A 17694-nucleotide genomic window follows, 5' to 3' on the forward strand; every position below is an offset into this window, starting at 1 on the left:
TAGTGTCGAAATTCAAATTTACCATTTCAATACTTTGAACATACTCTTTCTTTGATTGAACTTGTACCTAGGCTTCCTACTATTGGGTTAGGTCTATCAAATTGACTAGTAGGGGAGCGAACTTGTTAGGGTTTTTACTACCCTTGCATGTTGATCTGTTGAAAGCCATCATTATTCCCTAGGTTTCACAGTTGGAGAGGGCTGGTTGCTCTAATCAAGGGTAGATGGAGGGATTTTCACTTGACAATTCCTTATATAGTGCCCTTGCTTGTTATAGTAAAAGTAGGCATTGGGCAATGACGGATAGGTTGATGAATAAGTCTTCTCTTCCCATATTGTTCGTTAGGGTTTAGATCCATTTCTATGGGGGCTTGAGGGTGCCACATGGGTTTTAAACCCAGATGGGGTCTTTGCCCCAAGAGTTTTCCCATTGTTTCCACAATTAGTTTGAGTAAGGGATGCAGATGAAGGGGGAGGTCAGGGAACTGAATCAAAGCTGGGATTTTTGTAGTTTCAGTCTACTGGGAGAAGATTCAAGGGTCCACCGGAACATGGATAATAAGGGGAGAGCCTATGGAAGCTCTAGCTGCAGAGAGGGGTGTGAACGAGGAGAGGGTTGCTTGGATCCCTCCATGGCTCCCAAAGATACTAGAAGACTAGATTGTCGGAGGGGCTTCTGCCAGAAAAGCAAATGTTTGTTAACGAGGTTGAGGTAGTTGGAGCTGGAATGTGGCTATAGTGGCCACCCTGTGACGCGTGACCTTGTATGCTTGGTATGGGCTCTTGAAGAACATTGTTATTATGGAGACCAAGCTAGTAACTTTGCAGGGCAGGCACACTAATCTGACCTATCGAGAATGCCATGTCGAATATTTAGGAAACAGCCATCGTGGTATTCCCACTGAGCGCTGAAGGGGGAGGCCGTGCGGAGATTCCTTGAAATGGTTCTGTCCAAAATAGGAAAAAAAACATACTGTAGGTGAACCATCTACAGCTTCCTACTTATGAATATTAGTATGTCTAAGGAGAAATTTACCATTGCGAGAGGATGCAAAGCCTTCCAAGCAACGTCCTTATGCTTACAATGAGAATTTTGCACAAACAAAGTCAGCTTGAAGTATCCTGTCCATTGCAAGGTTAGGCTCACATACAAGAACATCAACTCTTCCGAGGAGGATCAACCTCAAAGAGCATAGAGTTGAAGAAAGGTAATAGCACAGTAGAACACGAACTATTCAGAAAATGCATCCATTGACAATGGTTTTGTCTAAAGTTAATAAAAAGAATGAAGATTATCTTATTGCAAAGCCCCAATGAGGCATTGACAATTTGTCATCATCATGGAGTTACCAATCAATCTCATTTTCATTAATGTTGGGGTTGGTAGGTTTGAGGGGGGACTATGGTCTTAGTTTTCACAGTTATTACAAAATGGTGGTGGTACAAACCAGTAGAAACAAACATTTCTATAGACTTAAAAACTATGTCTGGACAGCATGCCTTATGATCAGCACACATTTACTCCCAACCAAAAATGTGAATTACACATTCAAAGAATCTCCAGTCGATAAAATGTTGTATAGCTTCTCAGTGTGCTGGCCTGGAAAACTTCTTGAGAACAGTAACTGCTTCACCAAACCGAGGATTTTGATAGTACAAGAAAGCAGCTTCCAAACTGAACACCATATCATATGTAAAGAAAACAATGGTCTACAAGCAGTAAGGCATAAAGCATGACCACTTTCACAGGTTAGACTTCCGTGTACTGGCCATTGAATTGTCAATGGTCTACTTGCCAAAAGAATCGTTTTGTACATTTGAGTAGATTGAGAATCACGCACGAATATTGCTGCACCTTGCATAGCAAGCCTCAAAATGACAATCAATCAAGCAGTTTTTTTACACGACGAGTTTGTTTTTTCAAGACCACTTATGATACATTGCCAGTAAAAATACTTACTGCATGTAATCCAACCATACAAAAGAGCCGAATGCTGTACACTCTACCAAAAGAACTCTCATACAAAAAGAATCAATGTATACTGTTTAATAGAATACTTAATGATTTGGCTGATGTTGATCGCACAACAGAGCTTGGAGAGTTTGCTGTCATTCGCACTAGTGAACCAACCACCTATGTACGAAAAAAACTCAACTGGTAAGAAGTCTGCCTTTCTCAGTTCAGTCTTAAAAAACTTTAGTCCGGTTGAAAGAAAGAATGGAGCACAAAAAGGAAGACAAGCACACAATTTTCACTCATAGGGGTGGGGGGAGGATATTTTATGACCCTTTCGGTCCAATAAGGTATGCAGTAGAAGAACCTCAACTGTCCAGACTCATAATGTGTCATCATCATCATGAATGGTATACCTGGCCTCAATATCCACCATGTGTAGTAGAGCCTCTTTACGTTGTTTAAGTAGGTCCCAGATCTAAAACTATCAGGTAGAGAGTCTGGGTCTCCTAGACTTGGGGCATTTGGATCTCTGGAGGACTTGTGCTCTCTCATGTACTACCCCGAAAGTGCGTGGTGCCAGCCTGCCGCAGGCCTAGAGGTGCTCACTCGGTTGGGTCGTGTGGTTCTGTCATGGGCTATGTCCCTGTAAGTCTCACGTGTATTAGCCAGGACTCCGGTGGGAGAGCCGAAGAAGTTCGCAATAGATATTTGTACAGTATCCTGCCGCTAAGACTGCTGCCTCAGAAGTCAGTCTCTGCTGTGATGCCTCAGCTCTAGTAGGTATAGTCCAATACATCTCTGGTCTCAACTCTCTATTATACATCATCTGCAACAAAGGCCCAAACCCCTCTCTGAAGAGGCAGTGATAGCGTCCCTGTATTTATAGTTAACTTGGTGTCTCAGTATGTGATGCTCCCCTTCTCTGTGTCCCCAATACTACATAGCCTGCATATCTGACTGTCCTGCAGGAATCCCTTTGCCCTCACTGTCTCAATCCAAAGGCAATGTGACGACACCCTCAACTGACCAATAGCAATCCTCAGGGCATGGGATATGTATCTATGGAGCTAACTGGGCCTCTGTGACCCTTGAGAAGTGCTCTATGAATGACGAGAGTTTCCTGAAGACTAAACGCATGATGTAGTGCCCAATAGTCTCCTGACCACTGTCTATTCTAATGCTGTCCTTGTCTCTCCACCAAAGTGCCAATTCTGCCTCCAATACCACCTCATAGATCTTGGCCAAAGTGTGGCCAATCATGGTGGTCTGGTAGTTATCAAGGTCCATTGGGTCTCCCCCCTTATGGATGGGAACAATGGTGTTTGTGGTCCAAGAGGGAGGGAAGTCTTCAGACAAAGCCTATCGAAGATCTGCGCCAGGATAGGCGCCAAAGTGGTGGATCCATGTGTGAAGTGCTCCGAGCAGAGGTCCTTGTGATCCTTGGCTCTACCATTGAGCAGCTTCAATAGGGCTTTGGTGACATTGGCAATGGTGAATAGGCTAGCTCAGGCAAGCTGAGGGATGTGGGATAGGCCAAGAGGAGATGTCGTTTAGGTCTCCCAAATGAGAGAGTCTATGATGGTGTGGGTGTCTTATTTTTCTCCACAAGAGGCTCCATGCATTTCTGGTGTCCGCACTAAGAAAGAGTTGGTATATGAAACCGGGTTTACTTTAAAAATGCCACTTAAATACACCTAAACATTAAACCATGAAAATGATTGAAAAGAGAATTCCGCAACACACTCACTCCTCTAGCACTTGTTCAAAATGCACAAGAGGCCACACTAGGGCCGGAATGGGCTGACCTCCCCCAAGATTGTTCTATTCCAATAGAGTAATGTGAACGAGTATGGGGTGCCAAGCACCAGATCTCGAATTGCAAAAATGAATACAAAGTAAACAAGAATTGCCTTGACCGTCTAGGCAACTATGCAAGGTAGCTGGTCAAAGTCCATCCCCGCGACATCGCAAGAGACAATCTCCATCCAAATGACATCAAATGGGGAGAAAACTCCTCTCTAATGCTACACAGGAAGTTAGAGAGGAGTCAAACCTCTTGTTCAAATAACATCAAATGAACAACAGACTATCCAACCCCTAGGTGACAGCACTCGGGGAGAACTCCAAAGTTTTAGGTGTTTCACATTACCCCAAAGTGTACCTTGGGGGCTATCAGAAGGTCTTTCAGCCAAAAGCCCCCTGATGGAGCCACCTCCAATGGAATCCTAAATGACTCAAAAACCCTAATTAGGGTTTCCAATGCAAAACCACTGGTTCAGCCTTGTAATAGCAAAAACAGCTTGTTTTCCTTGTCTTGGGCACTGTAGGGCTGCTTCAAATAGATGAAAATGCTGTCAAAACCTGCAAACCCTAATTTTCAGCCCTAACACCCTAATTGATTCGGAAAGATCTCAAGCCAAGAAGACAATAGCACCCTCACAAGGGCAATGACAAGGGAGGGCAAGCCATGGCCAAAGCATGATAAGGACAAGACTGCCCCTCCTTGTATAGGTCTCGTCAACACCTCTTTGATCGGACCACAAGTCCCATTGTTAGTTCACGTGGCCATGTGAAGTGCATTTGTGGTTTTATAGACCTCACATTGCTATCGTGGTATATGGCCCATTTATCGGCCTTCCTTGACTCCATGACTTTGACCACTCCAATGTTTTGCTACTCCACCTGCAAAGGGGTGAGTGTTGGAAACATGGATCCTCTCACTTCCCGGGAGGTCACCCATCCCAATTGTGTTCCTATGCAAGCGCGCTTAACTGAGGTGTTCCAAAAATTGGTCTAGCCATCCTGACCCCAAAACCTTAAGGTGTTAGGTGACCTCCGGTAATCCATTTTGTAGAAACCTCAACTTGCAAGATTCAAACCTAGTCTCACCACGTAAGATGATTCTCTCTAGAAGTGTGGATTGCATCTCCAACACCCCTCCTCAAGTCGCACTTTGGTTGAGGTCTTATAGCTTCCAACATCACAAGCTGGACTCTGATACCATGTTGGAAACATGAATCCTCCCACTTCCCGGGAGGTCACCCATCCCAATTGTGTTCCTACGCAAGCGCGCTTAACTAAGGTGTTCCACAAATTGGTCTAGCCATCCAGACCCCAAAACCTTAAGGTGTTAGGTGACCTCCGGTAATCCAATTTGTAGAAACCTCAACTTGTAAGATTCAAACCCAGTCTCATCACGTGAGCTGGTTCTCTCTAGAAGTGTGAATCGCATCTTCAACACTGTAGATCACTGCTCGGATAGATCTTTTTGGAGCGAAGGGAGATTTCTTGTGACTAATAGAAGTATCTATTCTTGGGAAAAAAAACAATGAAGTTCTCCCGATCAAACTTAGTCTAGGGAACATTTAGGTCTAGGGAACAACAGAATGTTGACTATGGTTCAGGAGTTACTATCTCTGCCTTATAGTGGACAACTTATTTTCAACATACCTCTGAGATTAATCAAGTTATGATTAAAGATAATCCTAAGTTTTGGATGTTACAAATTTCTGTAATGAATTCCAACAGGTTTTTAGCAGTTTTTCAGAGCAGGCAAAAATTCTAAGTGTTAAAATTAAGTGAAAATTCAAGATTGAGTTTTCAATTAGTGTGTGTGCTCAAAGGAAGCCTTTAAGTGTGTATATAGACAATTGATATTTGATAAAAAAGTAAAACGTGACCTATTCTTGGAGTTGACTTTCACATACAACTAATTTTGGCGATTCCTCCCACATTGGGTTGTAGACCGTACACATTTTGGTAAATTTTAAGTACCCACATGACTAGTTTCTGATAATTGTGCACGAAGTTATACCTATACCAGGTTGCAGCCTTGACAACAAATTTAAGAGGCTTGCCAAATCTACAAACAACTCTTTCATAACTTCCGAAGAGTAGACATGGATTCCCAATTAATCAAGGCATCAAGAAATATATAAGAAAGTACACAAACACTCTTTTTATTATTTTGCTTTAAATTCTTTGGAGATTAAATAAATAAATCGATAAATCGATAAGCGAGTATACGAGAGAATCCGAGTCGATATATCGTATGCTTAACGATGAGTGACTCTTGAACTTCTTAATTATACATGATCACCTTGGTCCATGTGACTCATAGAACAAACACTTTAGAGGTAAAGAATTAGAAGATAGAATATTTGACTAGTTTGTGACTAGATTTTAGGTGTAACCTTAATTAGAAATATTTTGCGAAGAGTTTATCTTTCCTTATGATTAGAATCAGATTTTGAGGTAAAAACGAAAGTTTTAGAGGACAAGAATCTCTACAAGAGTGTATGAGACACTAGAAAGCCAAATTCCTTTCATTTTTGAGTTATTCGAGTGCAAAGTGAGGCACTTGGCTGTTTTTGATAGTTTCATGTTGAAAACACAACTTTGGCCATTTTGAACGCTCTCAAAAAGACCTTAGAACTCATTTTAGAGACCCATCACTGAGATATGTTTTATACAGCATTAGAAGTCCTAAAACTTTATAGTTTTGACTTTTCTCTAATTCCACATAGATTGGAAGATATTACTGTCCTAAAGAGACCAGTTGTTAGGCTTTGCCTTAGAAATTGCTATCAAGATTGACTATCCTATCTATATAGACCGGATGGACTAACGTATAAGCATAGTTAAGACTTACCTACAGTGACTAGAGATGATCTCGCTGGTTAGAACATGATAATTGATTACGTTAAAAACAAAGATTCGCATGTGACTTAAAAGACTAAGAGAAGTTAAAGACTGTTTGAATTAAAAGCTTGTTTTATACTTGAAGTTGATTTTGATTGATTTGAATATGCATGAGTTGAAAGATAATGAACTAGAGATGAGTGTGAGGATGATATGTATGACTTGTGATTGTTTTGTTTTGGAATGAATGATTAATATGCATATGTATGATGAGACTCAACATGAGATTTCGAGATTTGGGCCGGCCCTCCTTGACAGGGAACGCCTAATAGAGAATGAGATTTATGTTCTCTGGGAGCCATGTGGTAGAACCCAGAGAGGACGAGATTCAGAAAAAGGCATACCCGAGATAGCCGCAATGTCTAGTGTGGAGGTTGGGTAGACAGGCATAGGAGAAAGCCCTAGATTGGCTAGATTTTGGTCATTATGACTAACCATGTTGTCGAGCATGGTGATGATGACAGTCTTTGAGATAAGACACATACATGGTAATTATTGAGATGCTATGCTTGATTTGATAGAGATTGTGAATGTTTGTTTGAGATTACATGATTCTTTACTTATGTGATAAGAATCTTGGATATGGCATATGTATGCTTGTTTGCTATTTGAGAAGGTTGATTTGATTGTATTGCTAGGTAGAAATTGCACGATTAAGATATGGTTAGATTCGAGACCGTTTCATTATTTGAGCTGCATCATCCATCCGAACTCCATTAAGTGGCCTCAAAGCTATTGTGATAAAATTCTCTGATGGATCCAGGTTGAAGTTGTCCACAAGACCTCAATTTGGTTTGTCCCCAGAAAATGTTTGTACCCCTTTCCTATAGTATTGATGTGTCTATGGATGAAGTAGTAAATAAAATTTCCACACCTTGAAGGGTTGAAAATTAGCATAGAGTCCATGATAATAAAGTAAACACACTGAAACAAGCTTAAGAGAATGCTAATCACAAGATGTTCATAAATAATCAAATCAGCTGTAGAATAAATGATTACACATTTTCATAGATTCTCAAAGAGAGCATCTCGACTCCTCAATCATCTCCATCAAGATACCTAATTTTTCTCAATCATCTCAACTTTCTCTGTGGTCATTTTCACTGCTAAATGAGCGTGTACTTCTACCAGTAAACTTAGTTGCAAACCTTTGATCAAGACACACAATGGACCTTAGACATTGAGACCCATTAAAAAGAAAATATTAATGCTCCCCTTTCATCTCTGCAAGATCCCCTTGAAAAATACACTAATCATACCCCGAATACAAACTAATTTAAAAGTCCCTTACTTGAGGTAGATGTATTGCCAGAATTTTGTGGTCGACCAGTTGAGAGAGTAAGCATCCAGTAAAGAATGCTGCATTCGATTGAATTTCTGGCCAGGAGCTGTCAAAGTTCTGTCATGTAGAAGAAAACACTACTTGTAGCTTTTCTCTCCTTATATAAGCTTTTACTCAATATCACTCAATTGAACACTGAGAGGAACCCAATCAAGGCCAACATATTCTGCACCTTGTTCCCAATATTCACAAAATATTTGGTAGCTAGTAAGTCCACATTTAGTGTATTTTGCATTACCTGGATGGCAATTGTGATGTAGCTGTCCATCCTGTCCACCTGACAGTCTACAAGCTGTCTTGCAAAATCCTTCAAGAAAATCTCGTAGTCGGATCTACATGTGAAAACGCGACTGAATACATTTCAAAAAGCTGACATGAACGGTATCAAAATTAAAGAGATTTATATAGTAACAAGAATTGAGAAGCATTGGATATGACATGATTAAGAATGAATGAAAACATATTGAGTTTATTTGTACTTTTAGCATTCACATGCAGTACCTATGATCTGAGTTAAAAGCTCGTGAATCAGTCAGTAATACTGCTGCTTCCATGTCCAAGTAACGGAGTAAACTTTTTAAGGTAGTCTGCAGTTCAAAATGAAATTTCAGACTGCTTTAGTCACAGAATGTCCTCTTACACACAATGAGGTGATAGCTCTGGTGGTAGAGATGTTTGTCTAGGACCAGGAGCTCTTGGGTTCAAAACCCCACATGGTGCTTCCTCAGCAGCATCGCCTACGGGCGGATAAAAAGCCCCTACGGGCAGTGAAAAACGGTAACTACGGGAGGATCTTGGGCTTAAGACCAATCAGAAAAAAAAAAGAAAAAACGAATGTCATCTTACACATAAATATTAATACAAAAAGCAAACAAGTTACCATCCTGTAAATCATCAGAAGTGTGTAAACCACATCTATTTTGAAAAGAAAGCAAGAAAGAATTTTCATGGTGTGTTTTACCTTACAGGTTTGACGTACTATCAATGCCTCATCATGAACATGGAAAACTACCCTGGGTAAAGCAGCCTGAATCTGCAAGAAAGAGAATCAGATCAACTGATTGGTATGCTTTACAGACTGTTGAAAAGCTGAGCCTACGTGGTTCGGTAGAACAACAGGCTCAGATAGAACAAAATAGCCAAATAAAATCTTTTTATTGTTGGGCACTAAATCTCAAGGCATACCTGTTCAATAAATGCTTCACGTTGCACTGACCCAAAATGGGTCAGAACTCCCAAGGCTCCAAAAGCTGCAGCTCGTATATTCACGTTCTTTTGAAGCTGGATAAAAGACCTCAATAAGTTATAATTTATCTTTTCTTGGGTTTTGATTGACTGATGCTAGTGAAAGTAAAATAGCAATAGGGTTTTAGAATTTGCTTCATGTGGTATGGAGGGGATCATTCTTTGCAATTATTTAACTACAGTAGGAATACATCAAGGTGTCCATTTGATTTGATAGCCACCCAAGGGGGAGACAGAGAACTTATCCGTCTAAAATTTTATCCAACTTACTGTAGGCAAACTTGCCCGAAGACAATGTGATCACTCTAAGAGGGTTTGGTTCCACTGTAGATCTTATTATTTACATTGCCACCAGATAAAAGCAAACACGTTGTTCAGGAGGACGGGGGCCGAGTTTTGAGCTGACCAGATCAGTCCGTCAGGGGTGTCCTCTCGCCCCTTTCCTTTTTCTCTTCTTTGCGGAGGCTATGAGTATGTATTTGACGGTAGAAGAGGTTGGTTTGAGAGGACTCCAGCTCCCAGTCCGGGGGGAGGACCTGCTTCATGCTGAGTTTGCAGACGACACGGGCTTATTTTTGCATGGCCATGAGGCCAATCTTATTCGGGCTGAGCAGTCGCTCCAGGTTTTTAGTGCAGCTTCGGGAGCATTGATCAATTGGCGCAAGACAGTGGCCTTTTGGATCAGTAGTGCTCCCACTCCGGCATGGAGCCCGGACCCCGGTTTTAGATGGATTCCTCCAGGCACAACTGTGCGGTATTTGGGATGCCAGATTGGCCTTGATTTGTCACCTGAGCAGCAGATTGCCCCGCTTCTTCTGAGCATTCGGAAGAAGCTATTGTATTGGAGTACAGCTCGACTATCCTTGGCTGGGAGGGTGGTGGTGGCAAATCAGGTGCTGTTAGCGACCATGTGGTACATTACGTCTTGCTGTATTTTCTCGAGCTCTTGCATCAGCCAGGTACAGAGGCTCATCAGGAACTTTCTGTGGTCTGGGCGGGGCGGTCAGCCAGCTCGGGCAAAGGTTGCATGGGCAGTTATTACACTTCCGCTGGCTCAGGGAGGTTTGGGCATTATAGATCCAGTCGATCAGAGTAGAGCCTTATTGGGGAAGCTTATTGTTTGGGGGTTGCTTCTAGGCGCTGAGCCTTGGAAAGAGCTCCTCTTGCAGCGGCTACAGGCTCGGGCGCCCCCAGCAGGGGGTACTTGGGCACTAGAGATTCGCTGGATCTTCATAGAGATGAGGAGGACAGGCCTCAGTAGAGGATGGGAGGACAGATTTGCTTTGAGTATCTTGAGAGCTTGGGAGCTGCTGAGACCGGGGCTCTCTCAGCGACCTCCTTCTTGTGTTGAGGAGCGGGCCAGACAGCCGCTCATCTGGAGCCCAGCGGTTCGCACGGAGCAGGGTCATATGCTGGGTTCTCGGCCTCGTCTAGCCTGGGGACCTTTAGCGGCAGGCCCAGCTCGTAGTTTTGGAGACTGGCAGGCTTTCTGCAGTCTACCAGAGGAGATCCAGGTGGAGAGGCTGAGTCACTACAGAGGGGGGTTGATTATGAGGGATGATATTCAGGAGGCACTCACAGAGGAGTGGTTCACGCCTCTCGAGCCAGTGGCCCCACGGTGGATGGGAGCCTTTACACAGTTGGAGATCCTGATTGCTGTCAGAGCTTGCACTGAGGATGGCAGATGCCTCTACTATGAGATTCAGGATGAGGGCAGACTCCAGAGAGTGGAGGTGGAGTCGCCTTTGGTTGCAGAGTGCACCTTTCAGAGGATTCGGGTAGTGGCCGCCGCTTCTCGGAAGTGGCATATTGACCCCGACCCTGCTGATGTGCTCCCGGATTGGCGCATATGGGCATATGCAGCGCGCCCCTTGGCCCGGCTACAGTGGGACCCCGGGGAGTACGAGTGGCATGATCCTTATGCATCCCTTGAGGCCACAGAGATCACCTTTTTCCAGTATACTGTTCGGCTGGGGCGGCATATTTTGACGGCGAGGAGGACGGTTTCTCCAGCGGCAGCGGAGCACTGGCGACTACAGGGACTCTCACAGGAGTTCCTGGAGGATTTCTGGGCTCGGCTCTGGGCTAGTCGACAGGCCCGCAGGATCTCGACTTTTCAGTGGTGGCTGGTCGCCCACAGGGGCTCAGCAGTTGGCACTTGGCTTGTTTACAGCGGTCTTCCGGCGGCCTGCGTCCGATGCGGCCACCCTATGGAGACACAGAGACATTGCCTTTGGGATTGCCCTCAGGCACAGCAGATTTGGCTGCGGATGCTGCGTATTCTGGCCCCCCTCTCTCCAGAGGGTATGTTTACGTGGGGTGCCGCTGCTTGGTCGACTTCGTCAGGGCCTGCTATGGGCTATGAGATGGAGCAGGGCAGTCAGGCCATCAGATTTATTAGGGGCCAGCCTCGCCTGGTTCCGGCACCGGATTTCTCGTCCGCCAGCTGGACACAGGAGAGGGATTTACGATGGGAGCTCCTCAGCAGCCTCACCATCTGGTTCACTTGGAGGGCCCGGTGCTTTACGGCCTTTGAGGGGAGATTGGAGCCACCAGCAGAGACTGTACGGGGGATTTGGCAGGAGTTGATCCACACCCTGCGAGGACAGTACGACCGCATTCGGGGAGACTCGGATGAGGCGATCTTACGGCGCCAGGCCTTTCACACCACTTGGCGCTGTGGCCCTTTCTACACCTTACACACGGGATCCCCCCGTTGGCACTACAGGGCACCTGTTTGGCTCTTCCCCCCCCCTATTGTATGATTTAGCCGCTCAGTTCTTTGTACTGATGCTTGTATTTTGCAGCACCTAGGGAGAGTCTCCCGGGCTGCCATGCTGTATTCGCTGCTCTGTCTCTCTTAGGAGCAGGAGAGATCTCTTGTAGCCCTACGAGCGTTTTTATATAACTAATGAAAGGATCTTTTCTCGAAAAAAAAAAGAAAAGCAAACACGCTGTTATGCCATGCAAAACCTGTGAATGTTTTGCCTGTCAGTGCCCTGTACACTGTATTATAGACCAACGATGAGCTGGTCCCCTGTTAGTTAGAGTATCTTGCAAGTCTCACCTAACCCAAGACTATGTGCAAAACTTTGGAAACACACAAAAGCAATACCAAAAACTGGGAATTTGGTTGCTAATAATGAGGCTCTCTCTTGATCGGACCCAAGTTCACATGCTAAGCACACATTGACTATGGAACCTGCAGTCCTAACCAATTATCATGCTATGATGCCCACGTTCCCACCTACCTGAATTTTTTCAAGCATTGCACTCTGATTCAGTAGCCCATTCCAAACTGTTACTTCTTGCAGAGGTTCCTCCTCTGCCCAATCTTGCACACGGCAGAGAGAGGGAGCCCACGTAGTCATTGCAAGGGGGTGCAATATGAACCCCACCCTCCCCCACCAAACAAGCACACACACACACACACACAAAACCACCCAGAAAAATCATCTTTGCCTGCAAAACCCATAAGCTTTACTACTTAAGATCACAAGTAAAGATATATGTTAGCTACCTGCAAATCTCACGCATCAGGGGGGATTACAAGAAATGTCCATGCCAGACAAACAAGTCAACGCTTGCATCTAGACTCAATCAATCAGGCATTCAACCTGATAGTAGACGACCACATGAAGAGCTCTTCTTAAACTATTCATCAACACACCTTTCCCATCTTAAACAGCGCTGTTGTGAGGACTGGCATTGGGTTCTTTAACATTAATCTACACATTTGTTTACATTTGAATGTAGATGGAGCTTATCGATGACACTTTTAGAGATTACCCCATTTTCCACACCTTTTAAAGACCCACTTGAGATGCTACTAAATAGGCACCCTCTCCATCTTTGGGAACCCATAGCTTTATATATGCATGTCCTGGGGACCCTTGCGACCTGCAGGTAGTGGATTTTACGGAGAAAGCAGGATAGCCTGGCTTTACAAAACTACTTTTTCAGAACATGATATACAAGCTCAGGAGAAGTACTGGGGCAAAGCAAGTGTCCTTTATCAGAGATTCTTTTCCGGCTATATATTGATCCAGTGGAAGATTTATTGAGAGATCAAAAGGGCCTTGCTATCCACTCTTTAATCACCCAACTCTTAAATTCACCAGAGAGGCTTTCTGTGATTAATAGGAGTTCACCTTCATAATACCAAGATCTTCATCCTCAACAATAACTCTCAGGAGGGAACGCAAAGACACTTCAATGGTAATAAATTGCTACAAGATTCTTGAAAATTTTAAAGACTAGAAATAAAGTCAGGTTCCCAACCTGAAGTGTTCGTAGACGTCCACACAAATTGAGCAGAACAGGAGCCACTGTCTCTTCTATTGCATCATCAAGGACCTGATAGATTTCTTGGTTATCTGAACTTGCTACAAAGGCTTAGCAATTTACCCCTCCCAATGCTAAGCCTAAACCTTGAATGACTACTATCATGAATATTCGAAATTCTCCAAGTGTGTATCTTCTTACCACAATCAATCCCTGGACAACTGTTGCAGCCACTTCCTCTTCACTGTCGTCTATCAAGGCAATGATTACACTTAGAACTTGTGACGTGTAGTTTGGCATCTCCTCCTTTGGAATCTGACAGCTTTAAGAGAACAATTTAGGATGCAATACCCAACTTGTTAAAATAATTCAGGTTACTCAGAGAGGACATTTATGCTTTAATTACCTCCACAAGGCCCTTGACACATAGCTGCCGCACAACCCATGATTCGTCGCCAATTTGAGCACTTAGCGCACCAACAAGTTGACTCAGAAGAATAGAATTGTCCTTACTGCTGAGCCAGAGTTAAACTTTTTTATTCTTCAAAGCTAGATATGTAGCAATGGAAAATTCAAGGTTTTGAAGTTTAGAGTGTAATCTTGAAAGCTGCACACAATGCTTAACAACTTCATAAAACATAATATAGAGTATATGCTATGGAATGCAAACAGCACCCAAAAATAGGTGCAGGTTTCGATAAGGACATTTCAACTCAAAAGGTGTATCACCATGCTGAGTTATATCAACAGACTTCAAGACTAAGTTAGGATGTTTAAGGACAAAGCATGATAAAGCTAGTTATGATATTCAAGGCAAATCATGACTCGAAATGCTGGCTCCAACCCTTCTATATAAAAAAAAAAACAGGGCAATTTTTGCATTCAAGTTTCGTATTTTCCCCCCACAAAAAAGTTTCTGGAGCATAAGCACAGAGCCACCACTAGAACCATGCATGCGAGAGGAAGAGCCATTCAGGGGTGAGAATCATCATAAATGCAAATATCCGCACTTGTCTAGCTTAAAGTTGGCCAAATCTAGCTCTTTCCGGGCTGCCCTTGGAGCTCGGAGAAGGAACCCCCCCCCCCCCCCCCCCAAAAAAAAAAAACCCGGGTTTGCGAGCCTGCGCCCCATCTCCCTGTGTGCTCCCCCTCGAGCTGCCCCCGCCTCTCTCCTTCTCCCTTCCGCCCAACGTCACCCTCTCCCTACCTCCCTTTCTCCTGTGCGCTGCCCCCCCGGGCTTCTTTCTGTCCGCCTCCTGCCAGTGCACCACCAATTTCAGCCTGCTTTCCCGCCACCACTGCGCCCCTAATTTTCCTGTTTCATCCCCCGCCCCGCCCCCCCGGGCTTCTGCCCAAGCTCCTATACTCCCTTGCCTCCATTTCATCCCTCCTCCTCCTTCGAGTCCCTCTTGCAGGTCTTCCTCTCCACCTTCTGCCTCTGTTTTGCCTCCCTTTCCATTGTGAGAGCTTCCCTTTGCCTTGCCTTGCTCCTCGCTTCCTCCCCTTTAGTGCTTCTTCAACACATGTTTTTAGCATTCAGGCAGTTTCGGCAATTTTCGGCAACTTCTGGTCTTTGAACCCCCAGGAGAACTCCATGGCAACCGTTCCATCATCCCCAACCGAGGCTGCCGTCCCTTGCCTATCTTTTTCAAAAGTAGACCTCCAGCTCCTCACTTCGACAATCACATCTTTGGAAGCCTCCACCTTGGTATGCAAGATTGTGGCTAGCCGCCCGGCGCGCGGACAGCTCAGGGATTTGTTACAAGCAAGCCTTCTTGGTGCGCTTGGAAAGATCATTGATTTTCCGCATTGGTTTACGGTTCGGCGATTTAGTAAGTAGAAATAGAGCCGAAATGCTCGACTCATGTCAACAAGTGAAACTAACAACTGAACCGAACCAAAAAAAAAGGTTATTGGAATGTCTTGGCTTGGGCAAGAATGAATCCTAAGGTTCACCGATTGAGTCCCCAAGGCTTAAGTCGTTTTCAGTTTACTAATGAAGACGCAGTCACAGGTTGAGTGTTGCGCGATCGCAAATCGAACACTCATTAAGATTTTGTACGGTGTTTGGTAGGTCGAATTCCTACTGCATCGAAAAGAATGCATTGGGTGGATGCCTGGGCATTGAGAGGGAAGGACGCTTCCTAAGGCGAAAGGCCATGGGGAGATACCGTCTGTGATCCATGGGTTTCCAATCGGGAAACCGTATCCAAGCTTGCTGGGCATGCCGTGTGTTGCGGCTCCGCCTCGGACTTGAGAGACTTAGCGAACTGAAACATCATTGTAGCTAAAGGAAAGGAAATCAACCGAGACTCTGTTAGTAGTGGCAAGCGAAAGTGGATGAGGCAAAGAAAGGGGAAGGGGCCCCGAGGGGGGGACCCCCGCTTTTCCCGGCCCCTTGAGGGGGAGACTTGCAGTAGGGGGAAGGGTGGGAACCCCCCCTCAAGGAATTCTGAAAAGGTTGGAAGATCTGGCCAGAGAAGGTGATAGCCCCGTAGATCTTTCCTGGCAAGTTTGATTACCATTGCAAAACACGGATACCGTGTTTGAATAATGATCGCTTTTACGTGACAAAGGGGAACCATCCCCGCGGCCTAAGTATTCCTCAATGACCGATAGCGTACCACAAGTACCGTGAGGGAAGAGTGAAAAGACCCCGCCGTATGCCGGGAGTGCAATAGAAAACCTGAAATCTGATGCAAACCAAAAGTCGGAAGAGCAAAGCTAAGAAAACGCTTTCAGAGGCAAAGCCACTAACGTTCGATAGCTTTCAGAGGCAAAGCCACTAATGTTCGATAGAACTCTTGAGCGAAGCTTCGCGTTGTCGGCTCTCGCTTGGCGCACTTTCCACTTTAACGGCATACCTTTTGCATAATGGGTCAGCGAGTGAATGGAAACAGCGGCTTAAGCCATTAGGTGTAGGCACAACGAGGTTGAATCTTCGGCGTTGTTTCTATTTGACCCGAAACCAATTGCAAGGTGGCAGCATAGCTTTGACCCAACGTCTGACCCTTTGGCTAGCATCTTAGGCTCTCCCGTGACACTTTGTTTTCTTGGCCTCAGGAAGGAATACCTTCCTCTCCTCCGAGTGATTGGTGGAGCTATCGGGAGGGTGATGGAATCCCCCCCACCGCTACTTCGGTTCTTGCTCGAGCGGCTGAGATTCCATCCCTTCGCATTTGCATAGCCTCTCTGGAGTCAGTGCCTCATGCCATATCGCTTCCTTGCTTCGGGGGGACCCAATTTTGCAGAGAGTTGACTACTTTGGCCTCCCAAGCCAATGTTTCATCTGTTGACAAATGGGACACTTTGCTAGAGCTTGTCCTCGCCCATTAGTCCAAGAAGGCGCCGTTAGTGGTCCCCCCCCCCCCCCCCCCCCCGCGTCCCGCATTCAGATCCTCCTCATGGGGGAGGAAGGGATTCCGCCCCCTAGGCACCAGAGCACTAGCACTTGGCCTCGGTCGAGTCGATCCTGGTGCACGATAGTGGTAGACCGTCGGGGCCAGAAGTGGAACTACCAACAAACTTTGAGAGCAGAGCGGCACCGCCAGGTTGGCAAGACACAGGAGTGTCAAACCCATTAAGCATTTATTTCAATAGCACCCCATCGATGATGCCCCCCCGGATAGTTCTGCCTCCCACAGATCTTAGTTATGTAGATTGTCTCATGGAACATTCAGGGTTTGGGGGTAGAGAGGAGCTTCACAGAGCAGCAATTGGTGGACCCATTGACATTCTCTTCATTCAAGAGCACCATCTTTCAGAGGGGAGTAGCCACCGCTGCGAGAAGATCCCCCAAGGCAAGAATCAGAGAAAGGTGTCAATGAAAAATGATCACAGATCTTCTCTCACTCCTGAGCAGTTTGAGAACGCAAAGAGTGAAGATTTATGCTATTGTTGTATGGGCAAGCATCAAAGGCGTGATTGTCCATTGAAGAAGCAACACATACCTGTAAATATGACCACTTTGGTCCCATTCTTTTGGCCCCTCTAGGATACAGGGTGGAGTATGCATTTCTGTCAGTGAGAAGCTATTGCTAACAGTGGCTGACTCAGCCACCATCATCACTGGACAAGCTCGGTGGGTGACCATCAGGATTGGAGAGGACTATGTGAGATACATGAACGTATATGCGTCGAACGCCATAGCAGGCACAGCCACCTT

General features: G+C 45.1%; 1 protein-coding gene across 3 annotated transcripts in view; it reads right to left on the reverse strand.

Moving 5' to 3' along the window:
- Window positions 1-1752: 1752 nt before the first annotated feature.
- LOC147621256 (ARM repeat superfamily protein) overlaps window positions 1753-17694 on the reverse strand; it is a 189867-nt gene continuing 173925 nt past the window's right edge. The window contains exons 43-51 of one of the 3 annotated variants that reach the window (XM_086823966.1): window positions 13936-14041; window positions 13731-13844; window positions 13527-13601; window positions 9186-9281; window positions 8962-9033; window positions 8502-8587; window positions 8239-8332; window positions 7950-8057; window positions 1753-2134 (exon numbers count right to left, since the gene is read on the reverse strand). In XM_086823966.1, coding sequence (XP_086680092.1) covers window positions 2033-2134; window positions 7950-8057; window positions 8239-8332; window positions 8502-8587; window positions 8962-9033; window positions 9186-9281; window positions 13527-13601; window positions 13731-13844; window positions 13936-14041 — 853 coding nt within the window. In that variant the 3' untranslated portion in view covers window positions 1753-2032. Of the gene's footprint in view, window positions 2135-7949; window positions 8058-8238; window positions 8333-8501; window positions 8588-8961; window positions 9034-9185; window positions 9282-13526; window positions 13602-13730; window positions 13845-13935; window positions 14045-17694 lie in introns of all 3 variants that reach the window. The other 2 variants (XM_086823965.1, XR_015269782.1) reach the window with 2 other exon arrangements.

The sequence above is a fragment of the Cibotium barometz genome, chromosome 30, assembly GCF_041138505.1.
Source record: "Cibotium barometz isolate CiBa-2024 chromosome 30, ASM4113850v1, whole genome shotgun sequence".
NCBI lineage: Eukaryota > Viridiplantae > Streptophyta > Polypodiopsida > Cyatheales > Cibotiaceae > Cibotium > Cibotium barometz.